The sequence below is a fragment of the Ciconia boyciana genome, chromosome 3, assembly GCF_034638445.1.
Source record: "Ciconia boyciana chromosome 3, ASM3463844v1, whole genome shotgun sequence".
NCBI lineage: Eukaryota > Metazoa > Chordata > Aves > Ciconiiformes > Ciconiidae > Ciconia > Ciconia boyciana.
The window spans coordinates 126,780,690-126,808,384 of NC_132936.1; the positions used below are offsets into that span (position 1 = coordinate 126,780,690).

Sequence of the window (27,695 nt, forward strand, 5' to 3'; positions counted from 1 at the left end):
TCAATTAATTTTCCCGTTGCCTCTTAACATAAGCCAATTTATGAGAAGGCAGTGGGAATACTTCCCCCGGGGCTTTCATACTGTGAGTAAAACATACACTCTCCTCACTTCTGGTTAGCTGTAGAAGGGCAAGAGAGCAGGTAGCAGTGTTAGGAAATGGGTGGAGGGAGGATCCTGAGCTCAGTCTGAGGTTCCTTAGCTCCTTAGCTTTACCACAGCTTTTAATATCTGCTCAGCCAAATGAACCAATAGAACTGAAATGCTAAAGGAATAAATGGCACTATTCCCAAGTATTAGTCCCAATTCTCAAAGTGATACAAATACTTTAGAGCTGTTCTTTTCCTTCGTTGCAAGTTAATGATCACATTCCCACAGCCTTATAATGAACGGCAAGTATATAGACTGCTCTTTGCGCATCGCTGGAGGGGAATATCTAATCATTTCCCCCCCGCTTTTTTTTTTTTGGCGTGCCTGTATCTATATGTGTTTACTTTGCCTGGTATTATGCACATTCAGGGTAATTATGGCAATTTTAAATAGAATACAGGTGCCAAACAAAGACAGGTTTGGGAAAACAGCTTGCAGAATACAACAGATGGTATCACTTCTGCCAAAACCACCCACAGTTTGAAAGTGGTGGTTTTAAGGGCACAAGCTTCTCAGTAACCAGAACTAGAGATATTAACTGGTTTCCTAAACTTCTAGTTAAAGCTCTTCCCACCCCAGTCATGTGAAATAATTGCCATCTGTTAGGAATGCTTTTGATGAGACAGGAGAAAAATAGAAACCTGCAGGGAATATTGGCAAGCAGAAGGATTTCTTTCTAAGCTTTTTACAGGCGCGACAATGTTTTATCCTAAACTTATAGTATATATCCAGGTTCATATTTAAATGACCTCCGGAAAAGGTGACTTAGAGCGAGCAAATAGTGGGGCCCTAGAGTTTTCATCTGTTCACCTCTGCAGATATTGCATACCTTCTCTGTGGTATTCCTACAAATGCTGGTAGCAGTTCATTCAATTCATACTTTTAACTTAGTTCCTCCTATACCTGTTGTTCAGTGACCCTTTGTGATGCCTGATGAGAGAAATCACTAAAGGCTGAGACAATTTTGAGACAATTTGGGTGGAATGAAGAGGGCAGAGAACCCAAAACTTACAAGTGTATAAGGATGAAAATTACACCAAGTGATCTTCCCACTTTGCTTGTTAAGTGGATCTGCACCTCAGTCACTGCTGAATGTCTAAATTGGCTTCAAACAAAAAGTTTTGCTAAAATGTTCACAGAGTAAAGAAAGAAAAAGATAAACTGTCTTACATTTAAAGCCCTCATCATATAAGAGGACAAATTTCTTTTGTGACATTTATTTACTTTTTAACAAATAAACAATAAAGCTATTTACCTTTACAATAAAAGCTATTTACCTTTATGTGTTTTACTCCACAGCTGACGATTCTATTTGGTTGATATTGATCCCAGGAAATATCGAATATCTGTTAAGAAGTACAGTAAACTGATATTTGAAATTACACAGTAATTGCATCTAGGCTCAGTTTGCTTTTACCAATTTTTAGGCATCATTTCTGTTGCAACATATTACTAAAAATGAAAGAATACTATTTAGGTAAACTTGGAACTCTCTGTAAACAAAGATTAAGACAAATATGCAGGCTTCCTCACACAGTTCTGTCAACACACCTCATTCCTGCCTTCACACTACCAATCTATTCTAGCTCCAAGGTATTATTGAATAAACAATATTTACTGTCTCAAGTGAAATGGGAATTATGGTGTAAGCTAATGTTCCTCAAGTTTAGGGAAGAAAGATCAGTACATTTAGCTTTATTCATTATTTTAGGTAAAAGGTACAGTACCTAATTTAATCCGATTACCAAAACACCTCAGCAACAAAATGGGGGAATATCATTCATCTGACCTAATCTACAGAGTTAAAACTGAATTCTTAATTTTGATTAACGTTACATTTACATTTATAATAGCATGCACCAAAAAATGAAGTATCAGATCCTATATACCTTACCAGAAGAAACTTACAGTGTATTCTATGACTATGGGATTACGCCAAATGGAAAATATTGTATAAAGTTTGGAAACAAAAAGTTTGTATTTTGTCCCAGATTCTCAGCAATATGGTATTTTCAGACTTTTCACCTCTGGCATTCAGCTTTTCAATGCCCAAGCTGAGAACCAATGAGGTTACCACAATCATTAGTTACTTCAGGAAACGCATGTCTGTAGAGAAAGACAATGGGACTTTTTGCTGCTTTTAGCTCTTCAGCTGTGAAGTATAAATCACAAGAGAATTTCAATCAGCTTACAGGAACGTATTATCTTAAGCTTACCCATCATTCATTTTATACACAAAGAAGCACTGCCTTCCTACAAATATTTATCTTCTTTATAAACATCAGGATTTACAGTAGTTCAAGTACTATTTTATTTAAGTGTTGTTAGAACACACAAGATATTTCACCTTCAGAAATGCTTTATGACTCCTGCACACTACATCATCAGAATTTGTGGCCTAATTAGATACGCATTCTTTCCCACTCCCTCTCCAGTGCCAAATCTCCTTTTTCTGGTTGTGAAAGCCTACTGAGACTATGATTTTAGTACTTCTCGCCTGTCCTGCAGTCTTCTGCTAATACAGAACCTGATCTTGTACCTACTGAAGTCAGTAGCAAAACGTCCACTGACGTAACTGGAAAGTGAATCAGTTCTGAAAGAGAAATTCAAATAAGGACTACGATTCTGTTGTGTTGGGAATGTTGTAAGTAAAAATGAAGTACCAGATTTATTCAGATGACACATAAGATGCAGATAGACTATATGAACACACAAACTGTAAGGAAGGGTTTAGTCTGCTGCTTTGCGTATATAAATACTCCACCACGTGTAGTAAAACATTATAATACCTCAAAATTATAACATTCTAACATGTTATAATATCATAATATGGACAAGAGAAAAGTTGTCAGAATGTGTCCATAATTTATTTTAATGCATGCATCCTTGTGCTTATATATGTTGAGGAGGTATTTTGCTTATGCTAAGCCTGTTTGAACATTTCCTAATCCTCAGTAATATTCTAAACTCAGACCCATTCATTTCTCATATTTATTGACGTTATTATGATCCTTTACCTGAAGTTAATAGATATAAAAGGAATATTTATCCTAATTATATTTCTCCTACAGGTAACTGTCTTAAGCAAAAATAAAAGGGAGATAATTAAACTTTCCCTCAGGATAAAATGTCTTTTTGACACACTCAGAAAGAGCAGTATCTTCATCCACTGAGCGAGCATTTTATATCTGACATAAAGAGCTATAAATCATCCTAATCAGTGCATAATTACAAAGTATTTCCTCCCTAGGCTTGCTAGACAGTCAGCTCAAGAATCCATCATGTGCCTCACTTATTAACACAGTGCTTTGTGCTATGTCTGGCACAATGAGGAGGAATAAATACCTTGCTCAGTATTTTAAAAGCCAGGTAGAATGATCAAAATTATCTTTGCATTAACCTAATATAAACAAAAGTTATTTTTAAAACACTTTTGTAACTCCCAGACAAAATTCAGTAAACACTTCATACAATTACCCTGTCTGAATGGCCTGTAGCTGTTGCCAGTAGTTTTCCTCTCTTCCAGTCCCAAATGCACACTGTATTTTTGGCATCCAGTCCCACTGAAGCTAAACGCTAAGGAAAAACAATAGTAATTCAGTTAACAGAAAATCAACTCAAAAATCAGTTTACTGTAGTTCACATTATTATGTGCACAAATGGATTTTCCCACATGCGACTTGTGTTTGAGCTACATTGCAAAGGCACCGCCAAGGTACTCACACTTTTCATTTACCCACTGGAGAAAGCACCGAAATGTCCAATCTTTCTTAAAAAGTCAGGTTATTAATTTCAGGTTACCAATGTCTCAAGTACAATTCTTATCATGAAAGACTTGAGGTGCTTCTTTCAGGTGTACGCGATTCTACCATTTTGATCAATTAACCTGATAATAAAAGCGAATAGGAAATAAAAGCTCTCACTATTTCCGAATACAATTTTGTTCATTATCCTCATTTTGTTGAGCTTTAGAATCAGAATTGGATATACTTTTAATAATTGCCTTTTACATAGCTTAGTACATCAAATCACCAATTAAAATAACTAATAATTTTAATACTTTTAAATCTCAATAGTACAAGAAAGAAAAAGAACAAAATGTAATGGAAGGGAAAATCTTCCTGTCTATGTTGAATTTATTAGATAGCAAAAAGGTCAGGTAGGTCTGAGTCTCAGTTTCTTTGCACCCTAGTATTGACAATGACCACTTGAATAATTAGGGAAGGGGGGGAGAAGGTAGATTGCATACATCTGCAACATACGCAGAAGATCAACGGTTCTTGTGGAGGTTGTAGGTTTTTTCCCTTCCAGTGACTGTGCTAATTATGTCCAACTTGATGTGATTTCCATCAGAGCTTCTTATTAGATGAGAGATCTTTGACTGCAGACCAGAGATGGTAGAAATGGGTGTCACGATCTGTACCAGAGCAAAGACTAAGCTAGTGCCAAATGTAGTGCAACTGTATATAATGGATGTGATGCCAACATATGTTGGATAGGGATATATAATGGATATGTCCAACATATATTCGTAAAAGGAATATACCTGAGTAACTTGGACCATGGGAAGATGAGAGACTATCTTCATGGGAAACAATCTTGTAGCTCAGTAACATGACTTCTTAAAAACAGCTGTATCTGTTGTGTCCATACTGCCTGTCCCTTGTTCTTCTCATTGTCCTGTCTAATAACTTACCCTAAGAAATTAACAGTCCAACTGAAGCTCCTAAGCATTTTGCTCTGTTATAGGAAAGCCTGCACTTCAAGAACATGCCATAAATGAAACCTTTCTTTTTGCCTCAAAGATCAGCAGATTAACTGTCTGGTCCAAATGGACACGTTTCAGAGATTACATTGACCAGATGTTTTCCTTGAAGATTTGCTTCAAGAAGATGACTTGCAAACTGAATCTCTTCAATTGAATTTCCTTCAACTAGAAGTCCACTATTTTTTGGCTCAAATTTTCAATAGGCAAATTGTTTGAAGTCTGGAGACGTCTGTGATAATACAAAAGGACTGAGCCAGCAAAGAAAACAAGTGTAATTACCAGAGGTTCCTCTAAAATGCTGTATTAGAAATAATAATAATTGCAGTAAGGCTATTAACTACTGTACAATTGAGAGAAGACAACATTACTCATAAAGAAACAGAAGGCTCCCGTTCTCATTCTGCAGCAAAATAATTCAGAGACAAGGTACTCCATGCCTTTTCATGCCACTTGTAAGTGTAAAAACAGTGTACACCTTCCTTCTTAAGAGAACCACTATCAAAAGCCTCTGGTTTAAATGCACTAGGTACACATGCACCCTTCACTGTCTTCTTAATAGTTACAGTTCCTTTATTTTAGAGCAGTGAAATATATCTTTTTAAACTTCGGTTTCATGGGAGTTGACAACATGCATTATGCCTATTGCAATACCTGAACTCTGCCTAGTGAATAACACATAACCCAACCAATATCCTGCCAGCAAATGTACTAAGCAATATGGTATTAACAAAAAATGAAAAACCTATTTACAGACTTATACCACAAGTTCCTCTGAGTCCAGTCTACTTTTATATTGTCTTTCACTGAAATAAAAATACATGAGATCTTGTTAAACCAAACTGTGTGAGAACCTACTGCAGGAACTTTCAAGACACCAAGCAGTCGGAAGACTTGATTATGATATATTATGTCAAAATCTGTTTGAAGACTCTCCATCTGTGAGTCTTTGAAATGGTAGATAAAGGTAGGTTCGAAATGTGGGGTTCTAGCACTTAGCTGCGTACTGAATTTCTGCATTTAACCTAGGACAGCATACTTTATTATTAGACATATGGTAATGAAGGAGAAAGAAAATCAAATAGGGGAAAGAACAAACATGCTCCTGCCAGTTACCAACATAAAAATATTTATTTTCAGAAAGGACTCATATTATTGTAGCAACAATAAGTTTTATTTGCCCTTGAGCAATCTACACTTACCCAGGGGTTTGGATGTACTGATCAAAACACATGATATTTTTCATGGAACCTTCACCGATTCCAGCTTTTTCTCACCTCTTTTATACTGTTCTCTTCACCATGGAAACCATGGCAGTCCTTACAGTATCTTTTAGATTCATGATATGAACAACATCAGACCTGAACTGTAACTACCAGTCAGGAAATTACCATTAGTGAGGTAGATGGACAGTGAAAGTACTAGGGGAAATTAAGAAATATTTTGTATTTTCTTCCAACATAGGTCTACTGAGGAAGGTCTCCTGCTGGCAGAAAAATAAAGTGATAAATGCTGAATTTCCTTTTTGGTTGAAACACTTACACTCTTAGTCCTCTTTCTGGAAGAGAATTTGACAGAATTCTGTTCAGAGAATTCACAGAACTACCAGAAGAAAATATCTGCCAAGTAGTTTATGCACATAATTAAACAATTATTTTTAAATCTACACAGATTTAGAAGATCTGGCTAAAGCAGCCTACTGCTACCTAATGCCAAATTTATGTATGTAGGTATTATGGCAGTGCCCTCCTCACTCCATTTTTTTTTTTTTAAATATTTTTAGAAAGCACACAAAAAGGGTTCATCTAAAATAACTCGGAACAGAAATTGAACTGTATAGTATTGGTGAAATACTTCAATATAAAAGACATCAGCTTTGTAGGCAATTCTGTGAAGAGCTGATGTTAGTACTTTTAAGGAGAAACTGCAGTTAATTCCCAATTCAACAAAAGACATTTTTAATTATAGGCAAACTGACAGCTCTTCATTAAACATTTGAACAAAGTGCAGCTTCCCTCCCGCCAAATGTCATCTCCTGGTCATATAGAAGAAGCCCAAACTAAAATACGTATTTTTAAATAGCAACAGTTCTGCAAGATATGCAGCTCCCATCAGTACTTTTAAAATACAGTATTAATTATAGATAATATACAAAATAGGAAATTTACTCAACATAGATTTGCCTCCAAATTTAAAGCTGTATTGAAGGTACATAAAATAAAGGAAGCATATAAGCTATCCCTTGATTTAAGCTACATATAGATCTCCTCCGTATATTATAAAAGATAACAAATCCTGTTTACTCTCCATTACCCAGTTTGTGGTAAATTATGCCAGGGAAGCACTGCAGAGACAACTAAGCTGTCTCCGTGCACTGTCAGCTGAAGTCCAGCAGGGAGTAATATTTCTGAACTAATTCATCTGAATGCCTGAAACAGACACCCCAGAGTTTCTGGTACAAGAAGAGCTAATTAATTAACTTGGCTAAAATATAGATGCAGTGTCGCTGTTTTGGGACCCGCGCTAAATCCACATACTGGAGCTGTGCAGCACTCAATACAGCAGCTACCCTTAGAACCGGAAGCTGTGCACAGTGGAGTAGGAGGAAGCCAAGCTGACTTTATGGGGATCCAGCTCAGGTAGAGAAGCAGAATTATCTGGGCTTTCCCTCAGTCTACTTTCATTTAGAAAGCAGACAGTTAACAGAGGAGGCAGAGAAAAGAATATGTTTCTTATTGTATCTATACCTTCTGTTATTGTTTAATTTATTTGTGTTTTGGGGCTAAAATACAAATCTTTCTTGGATATTAATAGACATTCGTTATAAAAGAATGAAAGGTATGCACTGGAAAGAAAGATGCAAGCAACGTATGCAAAGTCTCTTTTGCCCTATCACAAGATGCCAGCTCCCTTGGGCGTGCTGACTAAATAAACTGGAACTGCTAGCAGCTCTGAATTCCAAATACTCAAAGTCTTTCTACCATGCCCTTTAATTTTGGCTCAGCACAGCAGCTTCTTCTGCAAAGCCAGAAAGAGCAGCAAAAAGCCAAGATACATTATCCATATTTATGTTTTCCAGCATTGGTCTTTCTCCAGATATAAAAGCGTTCTGTGCAAATTTTTATTTCCAGAATAAACTGCAATTTCTCCAGCACTTCCAGAAACAGAACGTTACTGTTCGGCAAGGTCAACACAGCAGTAAGCTCAGTTTTTAATTACAGCAAGGCACCCAGCAGGATTTTCAGAAGAGCCTCCACCTTTAACTCATACTGACTGGGCTCTTTGGCAAGTCTTTATACCCATTAGGTGCTTAAATAGGTTTTAAAAAAGTTTATCCACCAGTCTTATGAAGTTAAAAATGAGAAAAAAATTTAAGAACAGGTATTTCTGAATGAACATCTTAAAAAATATTATAGCATTAGAAATTTTGTTCTGTTGATTTGGGGGTTTTCTCATCTGATTTTTTTATTCCACAATTCCCAGGAACACCTTTTCTTTAATTAGAATTGGCACAGGAGATTTCAGAGGAAACGGCTTTACTTTAAGAAAACTGGAGAAAGATGGTTGAAAAGTAGGCTTAAAATAGAAAGCTAGTTCCAATTTTTAATGGGGAAACATAATCCATAGTGCTGTTTAGTAATTCAAATAACCCAATGCTTTTTAAACGTGTTAAAGGCAATTGCTCATGTTGGTGTCCTTCATTTCAGACTAATCTTTAAACTGAATATACACAGATAATGGACAATAAAAAGTACTTTTGTTTCACGTGAGAACACATTTTATGCATTGTATGGCCAGTTCTGATCTCAGAAAGAGTAATAAAAGCACTGTGTGGTCAGTGGAAGAGTAGCTAGGCATATGATAATAAAGCCTTCTCAACAGACAGCTAACTATCTAACACGTGATTTTAAGAGAATCATCTAAAGGCAGCTCTGCCCGAGTGGGATACAATTCTGAGGTACACAAGCAAATACAAAACCCAATAAGGATCTGTGCAAGAATCCAGGTATCAGCTAATCTAAGCATTCCTAAAAATATTTTAGCAACCAGCTATAACGTATGACTACAGAGTTAGACCAGAAAACTTATTTGGACATCAATAATCACAGAACTGCACAGATAGATATTTATAAAACTATGAATGTGAAATATTTCTCAGGTTTATGTGAATCGTAGATCTATTTTCCTCCTACTTCATCCACAACTGAATGCTTTTAATAGTTTGCCTCGGGGGGGGGGGGGGGGGTGGTGTTTAGCTGTGAATAGCTCACCATTTACTTATATTTTAAATTTTGTCTCAAAATATCATCATATAATCTAATCACATTGTACAAAGCCACACACTCTGTGTCCTAACCCCATTATTCAATTAAATTGACTGTGCACCTCAGCCAACAAGACTCTCCTAGCAGTGAGATTACTGGAGTTCCTCTGCCAAAAAAGCTGCAGGATTGCGAGGACTTTGCCAGGAACTGATCTCTTTGAACAGCAGGTGACAAGTATGTGGTGAAGCTATTACATTTGAGCCGCAGAGGGCCATTTCTTCTATGGATATTTGTCCAACACCCAATGCCTCTACTTGACTTGAATGCTAGGTTGTGATCTTCCTCTCAAAAACATCTTTGAAAGAGCTATATTTGCAGTCCTTGCATAAAAAATTCATAATAGGAGTTTCAGTACTACAGCCACATAGCTACCTAAACATAAAATACTTTAATGTGCATATCTTCTAGAATCAGAAATCAAACTAAATTCAAAACACAGAGAAAGAAGATATACAAACCTGGCCATCTGAATCAAAAGCTAAGCAGGCAACTCCATGCGTATGTGCATCCTTAAGAACAGACACAGTCTGTACACGGTAGGAATCCCAGATGCAAATGTAAGGGTCCTTCCCAACCTGCCCTGTAGCTACTAAAGTTTTATCCGGATGAACTGCAAGGCTGAAATAGAACACAGTGGAAGTTATCACACACTTTCTGAATCAGTAAAGTAGTATAAAATGTAAAAATTAAATTTAAAAAAAACTTAATTTTTTTTAGTTCTCAAAAACTTCAGCTCCTTTTGATTTATCGGAATGATCATATCAACTGTCTTCAAAACTCCGTTTTATCCCATTATTTACTTAAAATAATATGTTTTACTGAGACCAACATGGCTACTGCAGAATACAATTTATCATGTAATAATATTTTAACTAGAAAATTTAAAGAAAACATAACCAGAGAATTTTGGAATACTTTTGATTGATAAGCTAAATGAACACACAGGCTTTTATCTTAGTCTTTCATAGCTTTATAAAGTCAGTGGATGATTTTCTACAATTTATTCCTCTTTTACACATCAGCTCAAATATTCTGAAATATGGACCAGTGGCGGAATAATGGATATTTTTCACTATGAAAAACACATGCAAGAAATCCTCTCATCTTTACATGTTTAAAGATAGTGACCTCAGAAGAGACAGATAAATAAATTGTTTCGCCTATATTTGAAGAACAATGGCCTATGTGTTCCAAGATCTACTTTCAGTTACTGCTGCCTAAGGAGAGGTAAAATTTACTGTACCTTTATTAGTTTACCTATTTTCTCTAACAGCCAATGAGAAACAGTACTTTGCACAAAAAATATCACATCAAGCAGTATTTCTACTACTTAAATCCAAGAAAGGTGCCAATGCTTCTGGAACTGTTTCCTGGGTTCCAGTGATTAACTCCACTAGTGTTCAGAAGACTTGCTTCGACCAACTCTTTCTTATACATTTATTAAACATATTAAACACTCAACTTTTTTATTCTCTGTAGTATTTGTACAGAGATATGTCACTGCAAGCTGTGTCCTAATGCAGGCTCTATTAGCAGAACCAAACTATGTTTCTGTTCACAGTCCTTCAGATATGAAAATCTCCACCAGGCAGCCCACAGTACCCTTCTCTCTCATCCCTGCCTAAATGTGAACACTAATATTTACTTCCATTTTGTTGTGTTGGGAGCATTTCTCTTAGATGTCAAACATTTTCTGGAACCAAGCAGTAGCATCATTAAAAAAAAAAATCAAATCATATTTTCCTCATCACACGTAACAGATTTTCATTGTAACACAAAAGACAAAAGACCGCCATTTAGCAAACTTTATCCCACATTAACAAGAGGAATGCAGGCTATCAGGAGTGACACAGTACCAGAAGCTGCTCTTTGCAATTATTCTGAGCTATTGTCAAGCTACCCTTCAACCCTTGAGGTATTCTCTTTGACAAAACCCAGAGGATCTGGTTTGAAAATCTAGCTTGGGGATGTTAGTCATAAAAAACCCTCCTAAGGCAATATGAATACAAAGACAGTTTTACACAGTTATCCAGGAAACAAATTTGAACAATGTCCGAGTATGTGAGCTACAAATGGAATAAGGAAAAATATCCTATTAATAAATTGACATTCAACAGAGGGCTTAGGGAAGCTGAAGATTTCTTCTATCCCAGGAGCAGAAAATACTAATTATTAAGAAGAATTCATCAAAAAACTTAAGGAATTTTCAAAAACATATGTATTCAATTTTTTCATGTTAAAGAACAATTCGTGCAAAAAGAACAATTTTAGCACAATGCCCAGTAAAACTGTTGTATCTGCTCCGGCACTTGCTCGTTTCTCCTTTCCTTCATAGGCTTGGATTCTACACTATACTGTGTGTCAACTAGTTTGCCTCAATTCTAAACCTACAAGGGGAATAAAGGATGACTCCACCATACTTCAGCTGTGATACCTATAATTAAGTTAGAATACTTTTCTTCAATGATAAAAACTAGATGGAAAAGATTAATTGGGATAATCTATCTCACTGCTAGAACAGAACTGCAGCTTAATTACATCTACCACTGTTTTGTCCCGTTTGGTTTTCACCTACTAGAACTTCCATTTTACATTTTGTATTTCCATTCCTGGGTATAAGGTTAAGAACAAGAACACATTTCCTACAACATAAATACGCCTGTACTGAACATATCTGTTATTTGTTTTGTCCTTTTTGACGCATGAAGTCAACTAGTGGGGGAACTAAAATTAGGAATGAATATCAATTTTTGGCACCTGAATAAGTAGTCTGATTTTTCAGAACCGCTAAGGACATTCATCTCCCGCTAACAGCCCTTACAATGCACTATAACTGCCTACGTTCAGTCTGGCTGTTAGATAACCAAGTGTTTATTTTTGGCAGACAGAACAGTGGGTTACAGAGTAAGGAAACAGAGTCCAATTTCAAGAACAAATCTCAGTGACTGTTTGATACCTGTATATGATTTACATGTTTGTTGTGTATGAAAATATAAAAATTGTATCGGCAACTATACAATATATCTGCAGTACGGGTCACTTCCTCTCTTCAGATTGTAAGATTTCCTGCTGGCACAGGTTCTGTGCCCTTCCCTGCCTTTTAAAATGAGTACAAAACACAAGCCATGAGATTTCACCTGTTAGGTGCATTTCTTCAGCCTCTCTAAGCAAACATCCTATCCTGTATCTAAAGCACTTATAATGATACCACACCACTATTTGCGCCACTGGAAAATAATGAAATACTATGATAATCATTGCAATACAAAAATATGATTGATTAGGTATTCAAACAGCAGCAATTTATGGTAGAGAAAAATATTATTAGGGAATTACTTGCTATTCCTTCCAACAAGAAGAACATCTAGAAACATAAAAGTCTTTATTATGCAACCAGACAATTTTCTGCAAGTCACAGGCAATAGGTCTGCAGATATCTGTTTGAGATACACCAGTGTACATCAGAGCTGTTTGACTAAAGCGAATGGCTGGACCACTGAAGACTTAACATCTCTGAGCGAGTCATTAATTTCTTCACTCCTGCACTTCCTACCACACAACTTTACCTCCCTAAGCCTGTACTCCCTTGCTCTGCTCATCCACCGCAGTTTGCACACTCTTATCAGTGTGTGTACATTTGCAGACCTATTCTCAGTACTGAGAATACAGAACAGTTCCAGTACCTAATAACAATAACAAAAATAAATAAAGTGGGGAAAATGAAATCAAGACTTGTGTCTTAAAATCATGAGCATTTCTCCTAAATGTGATTCACATAATTCCCGTGCTTTTCCCATCAGCGCACTATACAAATTACACTAGCAAGGGCTTTACTATCAATGAGCAGAGAGAGGAGGGGTGCTCCATGAGGAAAGATGAGCAGGGAACCAAGGGCAGCCACGGCACATGCAGTGCCCTCACTGACAAGGGCGCAGTCCCACAACATCTAAGCGTGTGGGCAGAAGAAAGTTGACAAGGAAATTTCTCCCTGCTTTCCAGGTTTGTGGGAAAAGGAATTGGATGCTCTCTTGCTCAAGAGTTGGGGTGGAAACGGAAAGGACAGAAGTAGCAGCAATTGCTGCTGGTACCGCTTGCTGGTAGTGGCAGTCACTTCCCCACGTCTTGATCTTCTCTCCGTGGGAACAGTAGCAGGAGCAGATGCACGTGTAGGGTAAGAGGCAGAGATCAACTGCTTTGGACGTGCACGTTCCCTTCCCTCCAGGGAAGGCAAAGAAAGCAAGGGGATTCCTGGCAGGCTGCTCTTCTGAGCAGCTGAATGCTTTTGTGTATGCATAAAGCTAACTGTGAATTCCAAAAGCACTCTGATGTGTTTGCAAAAAATGTCTGTAACTGTGCCTCGATAGGCACTTCTTTTAAGCAAGCAATCCATTTAAGATGAACTTTAGTATTACCTTAGGTAGTATTTTAACATTACGCCTTATTAATAAAAAGATCTATTAGGAAGAAGAAATTTCAGGGAACATTTCCTTTTCCTTCCCTTCCAAGATCAACAATTATGTATCCTAGCATCCAAGGCTGGCACCCTGTTAATTTAGGATAATTAAAGATGCCAGTCATGTGTTCCGGCAGGGTCTGATTAAATGCTTTATAAAAGTCATTAGTGGATCCATCTGGTCTGGGGGCCTTGCCAGATGGTAAACTCTTACTACCTCCGCAATTTCTGTTGCAGTAATATCCCGCTCCAAGATTTTCTCTTTCTTTTATAACCACATTAGAATTTCAAGGGACTGAAAGTATTTGTTTCTTGTCTATATTGTATTTTTTTTGTTTTCCGTAACAGGTTCCATGCACTCATGTACATATAATACAGATCTCAAGTTTAAAACTGAGGCAGAACTAAGTAGAAAAGTTTAGATATGGAATGCAAACTACTTAAAGTAGCTGAATTGAATATTAAATTGTTTAACTGAATTGAATATTAAATTGTAATTTCTGTATTTAAATTCCCAAACTGCAGATAAAACATTTTTTTTCTTCATAAAGCACATAGTCAAGGAACCAGAGAATTACAGATGCTAGAAAGAATGGTTGACTGGGAAGAACAAAAAAGGGATGAGGGAATTGATGGTGGTTGAGGAAGAGAAGTTTCCAGGAGAGAAGAGAAGGCTCAAGGTAGGTTTAATTACAGTCTTCCAGAACATCAAAAGCAGTTACAGAGAAGGTGGAGGTACTCTTTTCACAAGGATGCACGGTGAGAGGACAAAAGGCAAGAGACACAAGTTGCTTCATGGGCAATTCTGTCTGGATACAAGAAAAACATTCCTCAATAAGAAAAATTAAAGACTGGGATAGGTTGCCTAGAGAAGTCGTAGAATCCCCCTCGCTGGAAATGATTCAAGACTTACTTGGCTTGACAGGACCCTGGATAACCTAATCTAAGGCCGTGCTCTCAAGAGAAAGTTGGACCGGATAATCTCCAGAGGCCCCTTCCAAACCAGACTTTTCTATGATTCCAAATACTGAAATACATCAAGAAAGTCTAAAGTAATCAAGGTAAAAATGCATTTTGGATCACAGCAGTTTACTTGCATTAGATAATTGCTCCTTGGTGCTGCAAAAAGAAAGCAACTCCTGTTATCTTTAATACATACAGAGGGAATTGACAGGTTCGTTGAGATCTTGAAACGGGTGTATCAGATAAGAGACAGAAGTTTAAACCTCACTATTCTGGGTCTGTTAAATATATCACTGCACTATCCCATTTATCAGGTAGTCAAAATGTTTTTTTCACTGCAGCAGCCAAAAGCTGAACATTTGCTTTTATAGTTTTGAGTGTATAATTTTCCAAGGTATGTTTTCTATTTATGAATGCCATATTAAATTGGATCTTTTTATAACCATCCCATTAACTATTCTTTGATTAACATGAATCAAGCAAACACACTTTTCATACAAACTAAAACTACTTTTCAGAATGTCCCACCTGACAAACAAGAATTGCTTTTTGAAGAGGAAGTAAACACCTACAGTTCTGAATGAAGTCAGTGCAGACTGTGATTGAAAATCACTGTGTCAGATGGACTTGTCCCCCATCTCTTGACAATGCAATTCATTCTCGGTGCTAGGGCTGTTTTGCACCTTAAAGCAGCGTGCAAATTTGATGCTATTCTAAAATGACTCTAGACAGTTAGACACTGATAAATTATTCTCTACTTCAAATCCATCCTGGTTTAAATTTGGAGTAACTTTCATGTTTAGACAAACGTTTGCAGAATTACGCAGTTTTATGTAACACAATGCTCTACAATGATAATGAAGACTTAGGGAGAAAAGCGAGGTAAATTTAAAATCAAATTCCATAGCAATGCAGATACTGTCTGTATATTATTAATTTGCTTCAGAAGTAAATGAAAGAATTCATCCTTTCTTGCTCAAAATCTGCTACAAACCCTACAGTTTAGCAGAACAGAGAACATAGTGGGTCTTTCCTCAGAATTTAGGTCAAACTTGTTGCGAAGTACTCAAGGCACTGACTGTGCTATGCTTGAATGATGGACAGATAAATAACACAGCTACGTTTTTTCTTAAGACTTTTTCTCTGCAGCAAAAGATATCTTTGAAGAAAAAATATTTCCAAGAAGCTCCAAGCCTGCCCTGAAATAGGCCATCATGTGCCAGTAGGTATTTTCTTCTTGGTTGCCTCCTTCTGCTCCGCACTGTTAGTTCTCAGTGTGGAAAGAAGTGACACTTTAAAGATCCTGACAGGCCAGCAGCCATGTCTGAAGACCAGGGAGCTTTTCAGCTGTATTTTACTGCTCACACAGTGCTAAGAACAGAGCTGTCTTCACATGTCAGCAAAGAATGCAGGCACTCTTTCAGGAATTCCTCATTTCACAGAACAAAATGAGTTTCTTTCCTCAGTTGTGGAGTCAAAAGGGAAGGCTGTAGCTCACCATACAGACAGAGCAGTGTCATCAGCAAAATAAGGCAAGATGCAGCCTGATACCTACTTCTGAATACAACACAAAACATAAGCAAGCCTAATAAAAAGGAGCAATGGAATAAAGACCAGCAGTTAAGTAGAAGCAAACGTGGGGACTTGCAGGAGTAAGGGAAAAACAGGAAGGAAAGGGGACCTAGGGAAAAGGAAGGGGAAAAAGGAAAGAACAAAGCAACCTGCACAAACCCCACTAGATCATGCTGTAAAAAACGGAGAGGAATTCTAGGAATAAAACTGCAGGAATTTGACAGACTTATTCTGCATATAATCTCCTGCCAGATTACTTCTGAAACACAAACACCACAACTATCATTTGAGGAAAATCAATCTCTTGCTAACGAAGGAGATTGCTACTCATGCACATACACAGCTCCCAACCTTTTGCTCTTCCAGTGCAAGCCCATGACCCCCCCATGCAGTAAAGAGCTGGCAGGCAGATCACACACCAGGATGGCCAATTTTATTTGGCATGTACCACAGCGCAGGTGACGGAGGCTATGGGAGTGCACTGCAGGCATATGAAACAAGTCTCACTGGAAGAAGAGAGACAACAGAGATCTGGTAGCTCTGATAAGCGCAGACTCTGTGTGTGTGCATATATATGTATGCATAATACAATTAATGCACACGCTCACACAATTGAATTACTTTTTACACATGTGAACATATAGCTGTAACGGTACTTTTAAATATACAAAGTATTGCCACACACTTGTCGCAAACAACTCAAGTACAGAAAATATTTGTCCTCAAAAAATAAGAATATAAAAGTTCATGGAAACACTCCTGGGTAAGGGCAATGACAAAATTTTAATTTACTGGCTTGATTTTTATACAGGGATCTCTTGCTTATATATAACACAGAACAGCACGTGTACAGAAATATTTTTTCAAGATCATCTGGCAAATAAGGCATTTTTTAGGTCTGAGTTCTTACTAACTATTCTACTGCTTGTTTTTCCCTTCCACATTCCCTGTGTAGGAAGAAGAGTGATACAGTTAGAGGTTTTAGCATTTATTCATAATTCTGCACTGGCTTCCTACCTCAAACAAGTCACTGCAGGCTAACTTTCTCAGCAGCAATTTCTGAATTTGGTGGCCTGCCTTAGACAGCTACCATCTGCTTGTCAGTGGAAGTAAACACCTACAGTTCTGAATGAAGTCAATGCAGACTGTGATTGAAAATCACTGTGTTAGGCTTGGCACTCATAACCGGTCCTGGCCACAAACCGAGTCTAAGTTGAATCATTTATGAAGTGGATGTGCAGCTCAGCTGGGCTTAATAAAGGTCTTTGAAGCACAGACATTAATAGCTGTTGTTATGCTAAAGTATACTTAAAGTGTCCTGGGAATGCAAGGGGCATTTTGACAAGGATTTTATTTCTATTTTCCAGAACTTGTGGCAGGGTAGAATGGTGGCAGAAGCATGCCAAGTTACAACCATTCCTGCCACTCTAAAATTACTCCTCTTTGTCCTTGGGAAATTACTGCTGACCTACTCCCTGTGCCAGCGTTTGTTATTCAAGCCTATGGAGTTACTCCACCACATTTCAATAAAGTTTGTTCGGCTGCTCAGTGCTTATTAGAAGTCTTGACATATCAGGCCCGCAAGGCTGTGTAAGTAACCTAGCAGAACATGGAATTTGTGGTTGCACTGCAGAGCTACAGCGGTGTCACAGAGTCAGGCCAGATTTAAAGACTAAATCGCTTTTGATCAAGTGATTAAAATTTCCCCAATAACAGAAGGGAAAGAAGCAAGAGAAAAAACCTCTTAAAATGTAATGTTTTGAGCAAAAATGTTCTGCACTTTAATTAAGGCCAGCTCTGATTTACACTCATATGCATCTGTACACAGAGGAAAATTTGGCAGATTTAATAAAAGAGAACGGCACTGCTGCACAGTCCTACAGCAGGGTGGCTCCTCGTCACACATGGCTGCAGTAACACAAAGGTCACACAGTTCTCTAATGATGTATTTTTCTCATGCATATTTATTTCATATCTATTTCATGGATATTTTGCAACTCTGAGCTTCTGCCAGTGAAAAGAAGTTCCAGGAGATTTTATCCAAAGCCCATTTAATGACATTGAAGGGTAAGTAAAAACAACTGTTGATGTCCTCATGAATTGTGGTTTTTGAGCAACAAGTGATCAGGGAAAGATATGCAGTATTTCTTATTAGCTGCACTACACCAAACAAACTCTACTGTGTAATTCTGAAATTAAACTACCATATACCAGTTTTCCCCTTCAGCTTTCACATGCATGCACAGAGTTTCCATCGGAGTCTAATTAGATTTGCATTCATGATGATGATTGCAGCATGCTGCAATATCTGAAAATAACTCCCGAAATGACACAACTATGAGATTTCCAGAACTTTTCATATGTAGGATAGTATGACTATTTTTTCAAGAAAGACCTAAAGATACACTGGAAAGAGAAGGTCTTGGCCCACGCCGAGAGAAGTACATGCTGCTAAACAAACATGAGCTGGATAAAGTTGCGTTGATGTGTGGGGTTTAGCCAAAACAGCTATAGTACTTTTTCTGGTCTGAAACAACACTTAGTATTTTTTTGTGTAGAGCAGGAAGCTACCAAAGCTATAAATTAGAAAGGAGCAGGAATAGGCTTTTCAGATACCTGACAGATTTCTGGATAACCTCTTGCTGCATGGCCTCATTCCTTGCCCTGCTTGAAAATTATAGGTATGTAACTCTGAAAATTATAGCAACCACTAAAAAATGAGAGGTAATGAGACTGTAAAGACTTTGGCCAAAAGACATGTAAATAAATACCCAGGACAGATACACAGGGCACCTCTTGATTTAAGCACTGTGATTTGACAAAAATCAGTAAGATGGAGCTGAATCAATCAGTTGTAAAGAAAAATATACTAGAATTGGAGACTAAAAACAGAGGGTCAGGAAAGAGCTGTATTTAGTTCAACATTATATTTGCCCTCTACCCTATTCTATTCTATGTTTATGACAGTTAAATGGACAATGTAAAATGTTTTGAAATAAAATGTAAAGTGAAACATCAAGTAGATACTTGGTCTATGATGTTGAGATAAAAACAGCAACATAAATGATATCAGGTTAACTCAATGATTTTTCAATACATGGAAAACTAATTATACACTGCTGTAAAATTAGTATTGCTCAATAGAAATTAGCAAAACTTTCACGTTCATCTGGTATAAAGACTTTTAAGGCCAGTCTGAACACTGTGATTGAAAATACAATTCATACATCAGATAAAATCTGTAAGTTAAGAAATCATGGCCACTGCCACATGTTGCAGCCTCCTTTATTTCCTGTGTTCACCCTATTTCAGTCTGCCTGCTGAAATACCAGATTCAAACTGCAGTCAAAACAGATGACACCAACTGTGTATTGCTGCTAGTAGTCAAACTGTTTATTTTTCTGATTTCATCACACTCTAGGGCTGAAACAACTAAAAATGGACTGAATGTAGCTGTGCCTTTTCTCCCAAATGCAGAGATGTGATCATAATTCAGGCAAAGATTAAGCCAACAGCTCTAAAGCTGGTGGTCACAATGAACAGCAAATATCTGTGCACTAATTAATTGCCCACAGCATGATGATGCCAATCAAGTTGTACCAGCATTGCTGCAGATGGGTCCTATGCTTGACAGCACAGCTGAAGGTATTCTTTCCCGAGGCTGATTCAGTAATTAACTGCTTTGGGATTTCCTGGATCTACTCTACTTTTTGTATAGCTAACAGTCGTCAGTGAATATAGCTGATATAACTATGCAGATCACTCAAGACACAATCCAAGTCAAAACATTTGCAGAAACACCTGAGAAAGAGGAGAGAGGAAATGGGAGGAAAATCTTGGAAACAGGACAGACAATAGATAAAACTAACAAAAAGAGGAATCAAGAGGGAGCTACAAAATGAATAAAACATAGAAGACATGATAAAAATAACCAAAAAGCCCAGAGAACAGTCAAGGAGAAAGGGGAAATATTGTAGAGAACAAGGAAAAAAACCCAGCCACTGTCATAACTTTTCTGGATCAATCCCACTTTAATTCTTATTTTAAGAGATTTCATCTCATCCTATTGAAAATCCCTGGGTATATTCACATCTATGACAAGTTGTATGATCTGACAAAACTCACAGGGTCTTGTTAAAGACTTCACACTGGGATAATATTGTTTGCATAGGTTTGCCTTCAACTGCTTAGAAGAAATAAGGATCTTAAGCCTAGGGAAACTGTTCTTACTTCAGGTGCGATGAATGCATGGTGTTACAGCTGCATCCTACTCAGGCATTCTTCTCATGATAATCCTGTCACACAACATTTTGAGTTTAAGCACTTTAATGGAAAGAAGTAGGGAGGAGTAAGAGCTTGATTCAATAATATATCAAATGAATGCATGCCAAGCTGCATTTGATCGGTCAGAAGCAGATGATGACTCTTTTTACGCAGAGGGTCTACACATGTCTACAGAAATGCTAAATGTGGCAATACTAAGTGTGGCTGGAGAAAAACATTCATTTTTAGATGCCCCAGACTATGGGGAGTTTTCAGTGCTACTAGGAACACTTTTTTCTCCTTTGAACACTACCAGCTGACATTTCTTGTTGTCTCACAGAAATGCGAAGCCAAGGCCAGCAATCCTGTTACTTTTCAAAAACATGGAATTGTACAATGGATGATCATCAGATCACCCTGAGGAAGATAAAAGAGTTTTCCTGTGCTGGAGACGGGATTAGATTTAAGTTTACTTTTGTACTTTCTAAATGACAACAGTCCATATTCTGTGGCCAGTTACACCTCCATAAGCTAGCAGATTTCTAGGTGTAACGAAGGGCAGAATCTTGCACAGTACATAGGAATTGGAAGTATCTACATTAGCCAACTGTTGCAAAAAGCGTCTTTGTTGACCGTGCTGTAGCAGAAGACACGTAACAGTGACATGTTGGCTACATATATGGATATAGTCCAGTTTTAGGACTTCGGCTAGGCAGCAATAACATTTCATCAAAACAACTAAGTCAGCACGGTTAAGTGTCTGAGATTAGCTATGCTCTGTTGTAATTCCGAGTTGTACTTCTACTTCGCCTAAAGTGAGACACCTTGCTCCGTAAGAACTGCAAAGGGGACAGAATTGTTAATGCCATTTTGGCGTAGTCAGTTGAAAGCTCATGTTCTCTTTGGTTCTCAGAGAAACTATCTTTCCCTGTATTTTAGAGGTTGAAAAATAGCAGAAATAGGAAAGCAATTCTTGTATGATTGTATAGAAATCCTGCTCCCTGTTTGGCATGCTGAAGTGAATAACAACAAAGATTACGTTGGAGCAGAAAACATTGCAGAGCATATAGAAACCATATTTAACATTAAAATGGGTCTATGCTCCAAATTTCTAGCTACAGTGCATTAGTGGCAAGGTCATGAGTATCAGTTTTATGAGCACTCTTGCCAGGCTTCTGAAATTCTGTTTTACCAGCTAATTGTGTAGAACACAAATACAAACACTATTCCTAAAAATTCCAAGATTGCTTTTAACAAATACATTTTCCCTTTCTCTAGCAATTAAAACAAGAAAGGTTTCTATACAATAACCCACAAAACAATTTTCTTTTTCAAGAAGTGCACTTACTAAAATAAATATGATGGTTGTTAGCTTGCTTTATATTGTCTGACACAACCTGAAGATTATAAGTATCAAGGGTGTCTTTTCTATGGGATAGATTATACAAAGATTCTGTATCTCAGTTACCAATTACCATGACAAGATGCTACTAGAGCCCATCCAGCATTAGACTTGCATGTTAAACTTCTTACATAACAGAATTTCTCTAGTTTCCCAGAGCCTGTTCTAGCTGCCATATACAAAAGGCATGTCACCCAGCTATAGCCTATTATTAAACAAAAAGCAGCTAAGTATCATTATTTTTTAAAACCAAAATAGAAAATAATTAAGGATTAAAACCAAAGCATTGGTTTCACCATACTCTGCTATACTTCTGATGATAAAGTTATGCAGCATCATGGTAAAACCAACTAATTGGTTCACCAATAACATACCACTACTCTGCACATAAAATTCAGAAAGGTAAGCAGTAGAACACTAAAGAAACACACTTAGAAATTAATGCTGATCAGAATTTTCCAGGGCTTACCTTTTAGCCCTCTCTCCTTTCTACCACAGGCTTTGTCAGTCATTGCAACTCAGCTGATTTCATCTACCGCTGATTTGAAACTACGTAGAACGTTGCTTTTGACTACAACTTAACCATGCGAAATTTGAACCACTAGGTAGGGAAAGATCTCCCTTTTAATGGAAAAAATACTAAAAGATTTGAGGAATTATTTTTCAATTTCTTCATCAAATGAAACTGGAAAATATTTTAAGGTTTGGTTTTTTTGTTTGGAAAAGCATTAACAAGCATAATAAGTGCTTACCAAGTCTCCTGAGCAGCTTCTGTGAGTCCAGTTTAACAACTGAATTCTGCATCTAACCTGCAACTGTTTTCCCCTCCCTCTTCCAGCTGATCCACATTTGTTACAAACAGACAACCCTGGCAAGTCCAGCTGCAGGTATTTTAATTGCCTATTGCTATTTGCAACTTCTGACCACTGTTTTTTCAAGTTCAGCAGGTTAAGTAGAGGTGGAAGACTAATCTGAGACAAATGTGTGCTTAACTGGTGTTAGACAACAGAAAATCCTCACAGGACAGAGCTCTTTTTTATCAGAAAAAGCTAAAATTCAAGTCCACATCCATTTGATACCACAGAATTCATTCTACAGTCGAGCTCTTTTTCCCAGTAGAATCTCTAGTGTCTAAGACACAGACATTACACGAAACACCTCATGTAGTTAAGGTGTTCACTTTGCCAAGTGGAGGTTTTCAGATGTCTAGGAAAAGGAAGCTCATTCTGAAGCCTTATACTGCAATAAAATCCGTACTAATCAAAAGTAATCAAAGGACACAATTTTACTGGAAATCTGGCTCATGGCACTGCCTATAGTTATTTAAAATGTTTCCAAGACTGAGTTGCTCAACCTGAAGGATGGTATGTATTTTGCTCCACTTGTGAAAATATGCCTAAATATGGCCAACTCACATGTCTGAGAAAATCACCATTGAGACATCTCTGTTTGCTAGTGGAATCCTCTGAAGACCCTGTATGCAGGCATCAGGACTTCAGCTACGACTGCTCCATCTCTGGGTATTACACTAGATGCAGGAACTGGGAACAAGGAGACTGGAGGTGAAAACTGCCTAAAGACGCAAGAGTTCTTGAATCTAGCAGCAACAGAAATCTGTGGGACTACCAAGGTCCGTTTCTTCTCAGAACTTGAAAGGGAACTCAGAATTTCTCTAACTCCACATTACTGCTACGAACTAGATGGAAGTTTATTAGTAAAGGATTTGTCTCACCTCCTTCTAGCTGTTATCACATAGAGACACTGTGAAGGATACAGGACTGTAAAAGCCTATGTAAAACATAACAAAACATATATACAGTTAGCTTAGTGCCTCCTTCTTCATCACGATAATAAAGGAAGCACCCTTTCTTCCCGAGGGCAGTACATATAAATATATCCACTACAAACAAGGGCAGATACCAAATATATCTGTGAAAGGAAATCTAAAGTTATTTCTTCATAAACTGTAGGTAAATGGTGAGTACATCTAGGCCATATAACCTGTGGCCTTTGTCAATTTGAGAACCGTAACTCAAAGTATTTCAATAAACTGTCATTTTCCCAGATTTATTTAGGAGTAAAATTCTGCCAAGTTTTTCCTAACAGTTATATTTTAGGATACTGACTAACATGAGACACCTACATTTCCTATCAAAACTACTAAAAATACTGTAAGAACTAGATAAATGAATTGAAGGCCCTTAAAAAAAAAAATCTTCCTTCACTCAACATATACCAATATTCTTGAGTTTATCTTTACAGAAATCACTATGAAATGTTGTAGGAAAAGTATGAAAATATTACCGTTTACCATAGAGGCGTAAAATCCCCAAACTATGTGAATTAAACAAGTTTCTCTCACCTATATCTGGTGAAAGACAGAAATTCACTTTGGCCAGTTTTAGAACTTAACTGTATATAGAAATTATAATCAGGAAAAGGTTTATTTTATTTTTTTATGTCTTTCCTGGTTCATTGATCATTTTAATGTGTTAGAATAATTCTGTGCTGCTTAACATTAAAATGAACTTTGTACAGTCACTCAAAAAATGTTTTAATTGTTCCACTTTTAATTTCTTTATAACCCTTACTATTTTCCTGTGATATTGAATATTTCCTCTAAGTCAGTCATTTACTGCCATGTTATGTAAGTACTTTTTATGCTTTCCTTCAAAAAAAAAAAAAAACCAAGGAGAAAAAAAGTAAATGGCTTTATTAGTTACTCAGTACATCAAGTTCACCCTAGTGCGGTGGTCCATACAAAAGCAGACTGCCTGAGGACTTTGAAAGTCCATTAGAAAGTCAATTATATTATTCCATCAACCCACTGTCTAACCAAGTAAAAGAAAGAACCAGCTTCAAATGTAAGTGTTAATGCTAATTACACAAGCCAAAGTAAAATCTTTCTGCGGTTTTGCCTTTTGGAATCTCACAGAAGACTGTATACGCTCTAAAAATGTATTTTTTCAGGCTAATGTGGGCATGAGCAGTGCTTTCAGATGAGAAACTATAGTTCATCAGGACCAGAAAATCAAATTACTTCTTAGACTTCTATGATATAAAATCTTATTCTTGAGATTGTAATTCCAAAAACCAGGAGTTAGTACCAACGTAGTACTTTAACGATATTTAGGAAGAATACACGGACTTCCTTTAATATCTGTGATAACTGTTTGAAAGCATATTAAGACTATATATATGTGCATAACAATGTATATGCAACATAAAGAGTATGCATATGCAAGCTAGTATACAGTCTGTATCTAAGAAAGCCCATGGTATGTATCCTGGGTACTGTATAAAAGACAAGATACAGGTGCATCAGGCATCTCGTCTCTGCTCTGCCACCGAGATTCACCAGCTCCTCTGCTGCAGATGACAGCAGAATCTACTTCTCCCAAATGTCTCTTATCTTTCAGAGGGAGGCATCACAAATTAGTATTGCTAAAAGCAACAGAAATGACAGATAAGAAAGTTCAAAGAGGCTCAAGCTGTCTACCTTAAGGACAGTTAAAACTCTGCAAATTCTTATGTCATGTGGACAGTCATACTTTACCAGAACAAGTCAAAGAACAGGATGAGTGCCCAGTGCATCTTCTCAAGAAGCAAGCCAAATGTATTATTTGGCACTGCCTTCATAAATGTGAAATTCCATAAAGGAGAAGGATATACAACAAAGTTGTTTTACTTAATATGTTCCAAGCTTTGGCTGCAATGCTAGAAGAACTATATACAGATTTCATTCTTCATTAGCTTCAGAGCAGAAGCGTACGACAGCAAATACAACTACTACAAGTGAAATCAATCAAAATGCTGTTTTCCCAATAATTGTTTACACAATCATAATGTTTTAAGTGCATGATAAAATGTAATTTAAGATTTGAATACAATAAATTTGCCCAGTTCAAATTACTGCATCTACAGGGTCTATGGGATATACCATATATACAGCATACTGAGGGTATAGCTTTTAAAATTTTGTGTTGCAAAACAGCTTCTGAGCTGATTCATATCTTGATATGTATTCATATCTTGTGTTATGCTCTCAGTATAGGCAAATAGATCAAATGGGAAGTGGACATATTTTAAGTAATGGTGCATTGGAGGAATTCCCAGATTTGCCATAGAAGGAATAATAAAACTAAGGATAAGTTTGCCCTTTTTGAGTTCCATGCCAGCAGTACCTAAGCTAGCTAGTTTAAAATATCTCCAGGAACGTTATAGTCTGCAGTACTAATACACCTGCAGCTCAGCCAAAAATACAGCCATCAATATTTTCTGATTACATTTGGAGTTTTGAAAGCAAAAGATTAATACATCCGACTGATGTGTGACACGTTATCCACATTCTTCTTCTCTCTCTTGCAAAAATATCAGACTACTTGGAGAAACAACTAGAATTTTAATATATGTTAATTTGTGCAATGTATTTTGCATAAATTTGCTTTTATTTTTGTATTACGCAGGCAGCTGGAATAAGTAAAAAAAGATCTGTAATCATCTCAGAAATAAAAAAAAATTGAAAGGCAAAGCTTTATTCCATACTCATGATTTAAATATTAAAATAGTCAAACTACATACTTCCGCTTTTATGATCTCATAATGAAGTCATAAATATATTTAGAAATGTTTGCATTTTTACTTTGGAAATGAGCTTCATAACCTGCCTGGAACACACCTTAAAGAAAAAAAAAAAGTGGGTTTTTTTTACATGGCATTAGATAATCATATCTTTTTTATTTAATTGGAAAATGACTGAAATGATTGCATTTAAGTTTAATAATATTCATGTTATCTTACTTGGCTGAAAATATGGCTCACTGGACCTTTTTTTTCATTTTTTTAAACTAGACATGATGGCCTATCAACATTAAAGCAAGTAGGTGCTCCATATTTCAGAAAGATTTGAAACTAAGATTAATGAAATTAAAAGCGTGTAACAGGCTAGCGATAGCAATATGTATCAAATGCTGATACATGGGATTCTGCCAAGCAGATCCCCGAAAAGGCCAAAGTCTGCTCTCCTGAAATCCATGTTTGTGATCTTGCTTAATTTCCTCACTGCCGTCTCTCAGGATCCTGAATTGCACTACCTCCACGGCCGCTGCAGCCACGTCTGCTCCCGACCTTAACATCCCTGACCAGTTCTTGTTTGTAAATACGAGTTCCAACAGGATGTCACCCCTTGTTGGTTTCCCAACCGCAAGAGAATACATCTATATATTCATTTATTTTATATACATTAAAACCAAACCTAAATACCCCTTCAGGTGCAGTTCAACAGTGTTAAACAAAAAAATAAAAACTTGCCATACATTTTTCCAACAGGTCCTCATTTTAAAACCACCTTCGTATCTATATGGTTGGTTTAGGAAGAGGATCCTTTTTACGCTTTCATTTAATCTCTTTACAGATAATACACACATTTGAGTCACAGTTCCTCCCAGCCAGATGGAACTAGCTTGTTACATATAAAGATGATCTCTCCTAGGTTTCAGTTGCATGTTTTGTAAACAATCCTCAAACAAAGTCCCTTCTTCAGGAGAAACACTTCTATTGATGAACAAGGTAAACATTTCACTAGATTCTGATGCACAACTGAATATAGGCAACATAGACTGAAACTGCAAGAGACTACGGACATGTATGGAAAATAAAAATATTAACAAATAGGGAAGATGTTCCTGTATTTCTTTGTTTTATAGTAGTCTAGATAGTTTGGACAGAACAGTTCAGCCACCAAAGTGTGGGAGAGATTAATGCCAATAGTTTCTGCAACACTCTTCTGGGAAAGCCATCCTTCCT

The 27,695-nt window shown here is 37.0% G+C and overlaps 1 protein-coding gene across 2 annotated transcripts in view; it reads right to left on the reverse strand.

Moving 5' to 3' along the window:
• Positions 1 to 27,695, reverse strand: part of EML6 (EMAP like 6) — a 117,076-nt gene that overhangs the window by 74,241 nt on the left and 15,140 nt on the right. For both annotated transcript variants that reach the window (XM_072857558.1, XM_072857557.1), the window contains exons 2-4: positions 9,696 to 9,855; positions 3,625 to 3,723; positions 1,425 to 1,493 (exon numbers count right to left, since the gene is read on the reverse strand). In XM_072857558.1, coding sequence (XP_072713659.1) covers positions 1,425 to 1,493; positions 3,625 to 3,723; positions 9,696 to 9,855 — 328 coding nt within the window. The remainder of the gene's footprint in view (positions 1 to 1,424; positions 1,494 to 3,624; positions 3,724 to 9,695; positions 9,856 to 27,695) is intronic.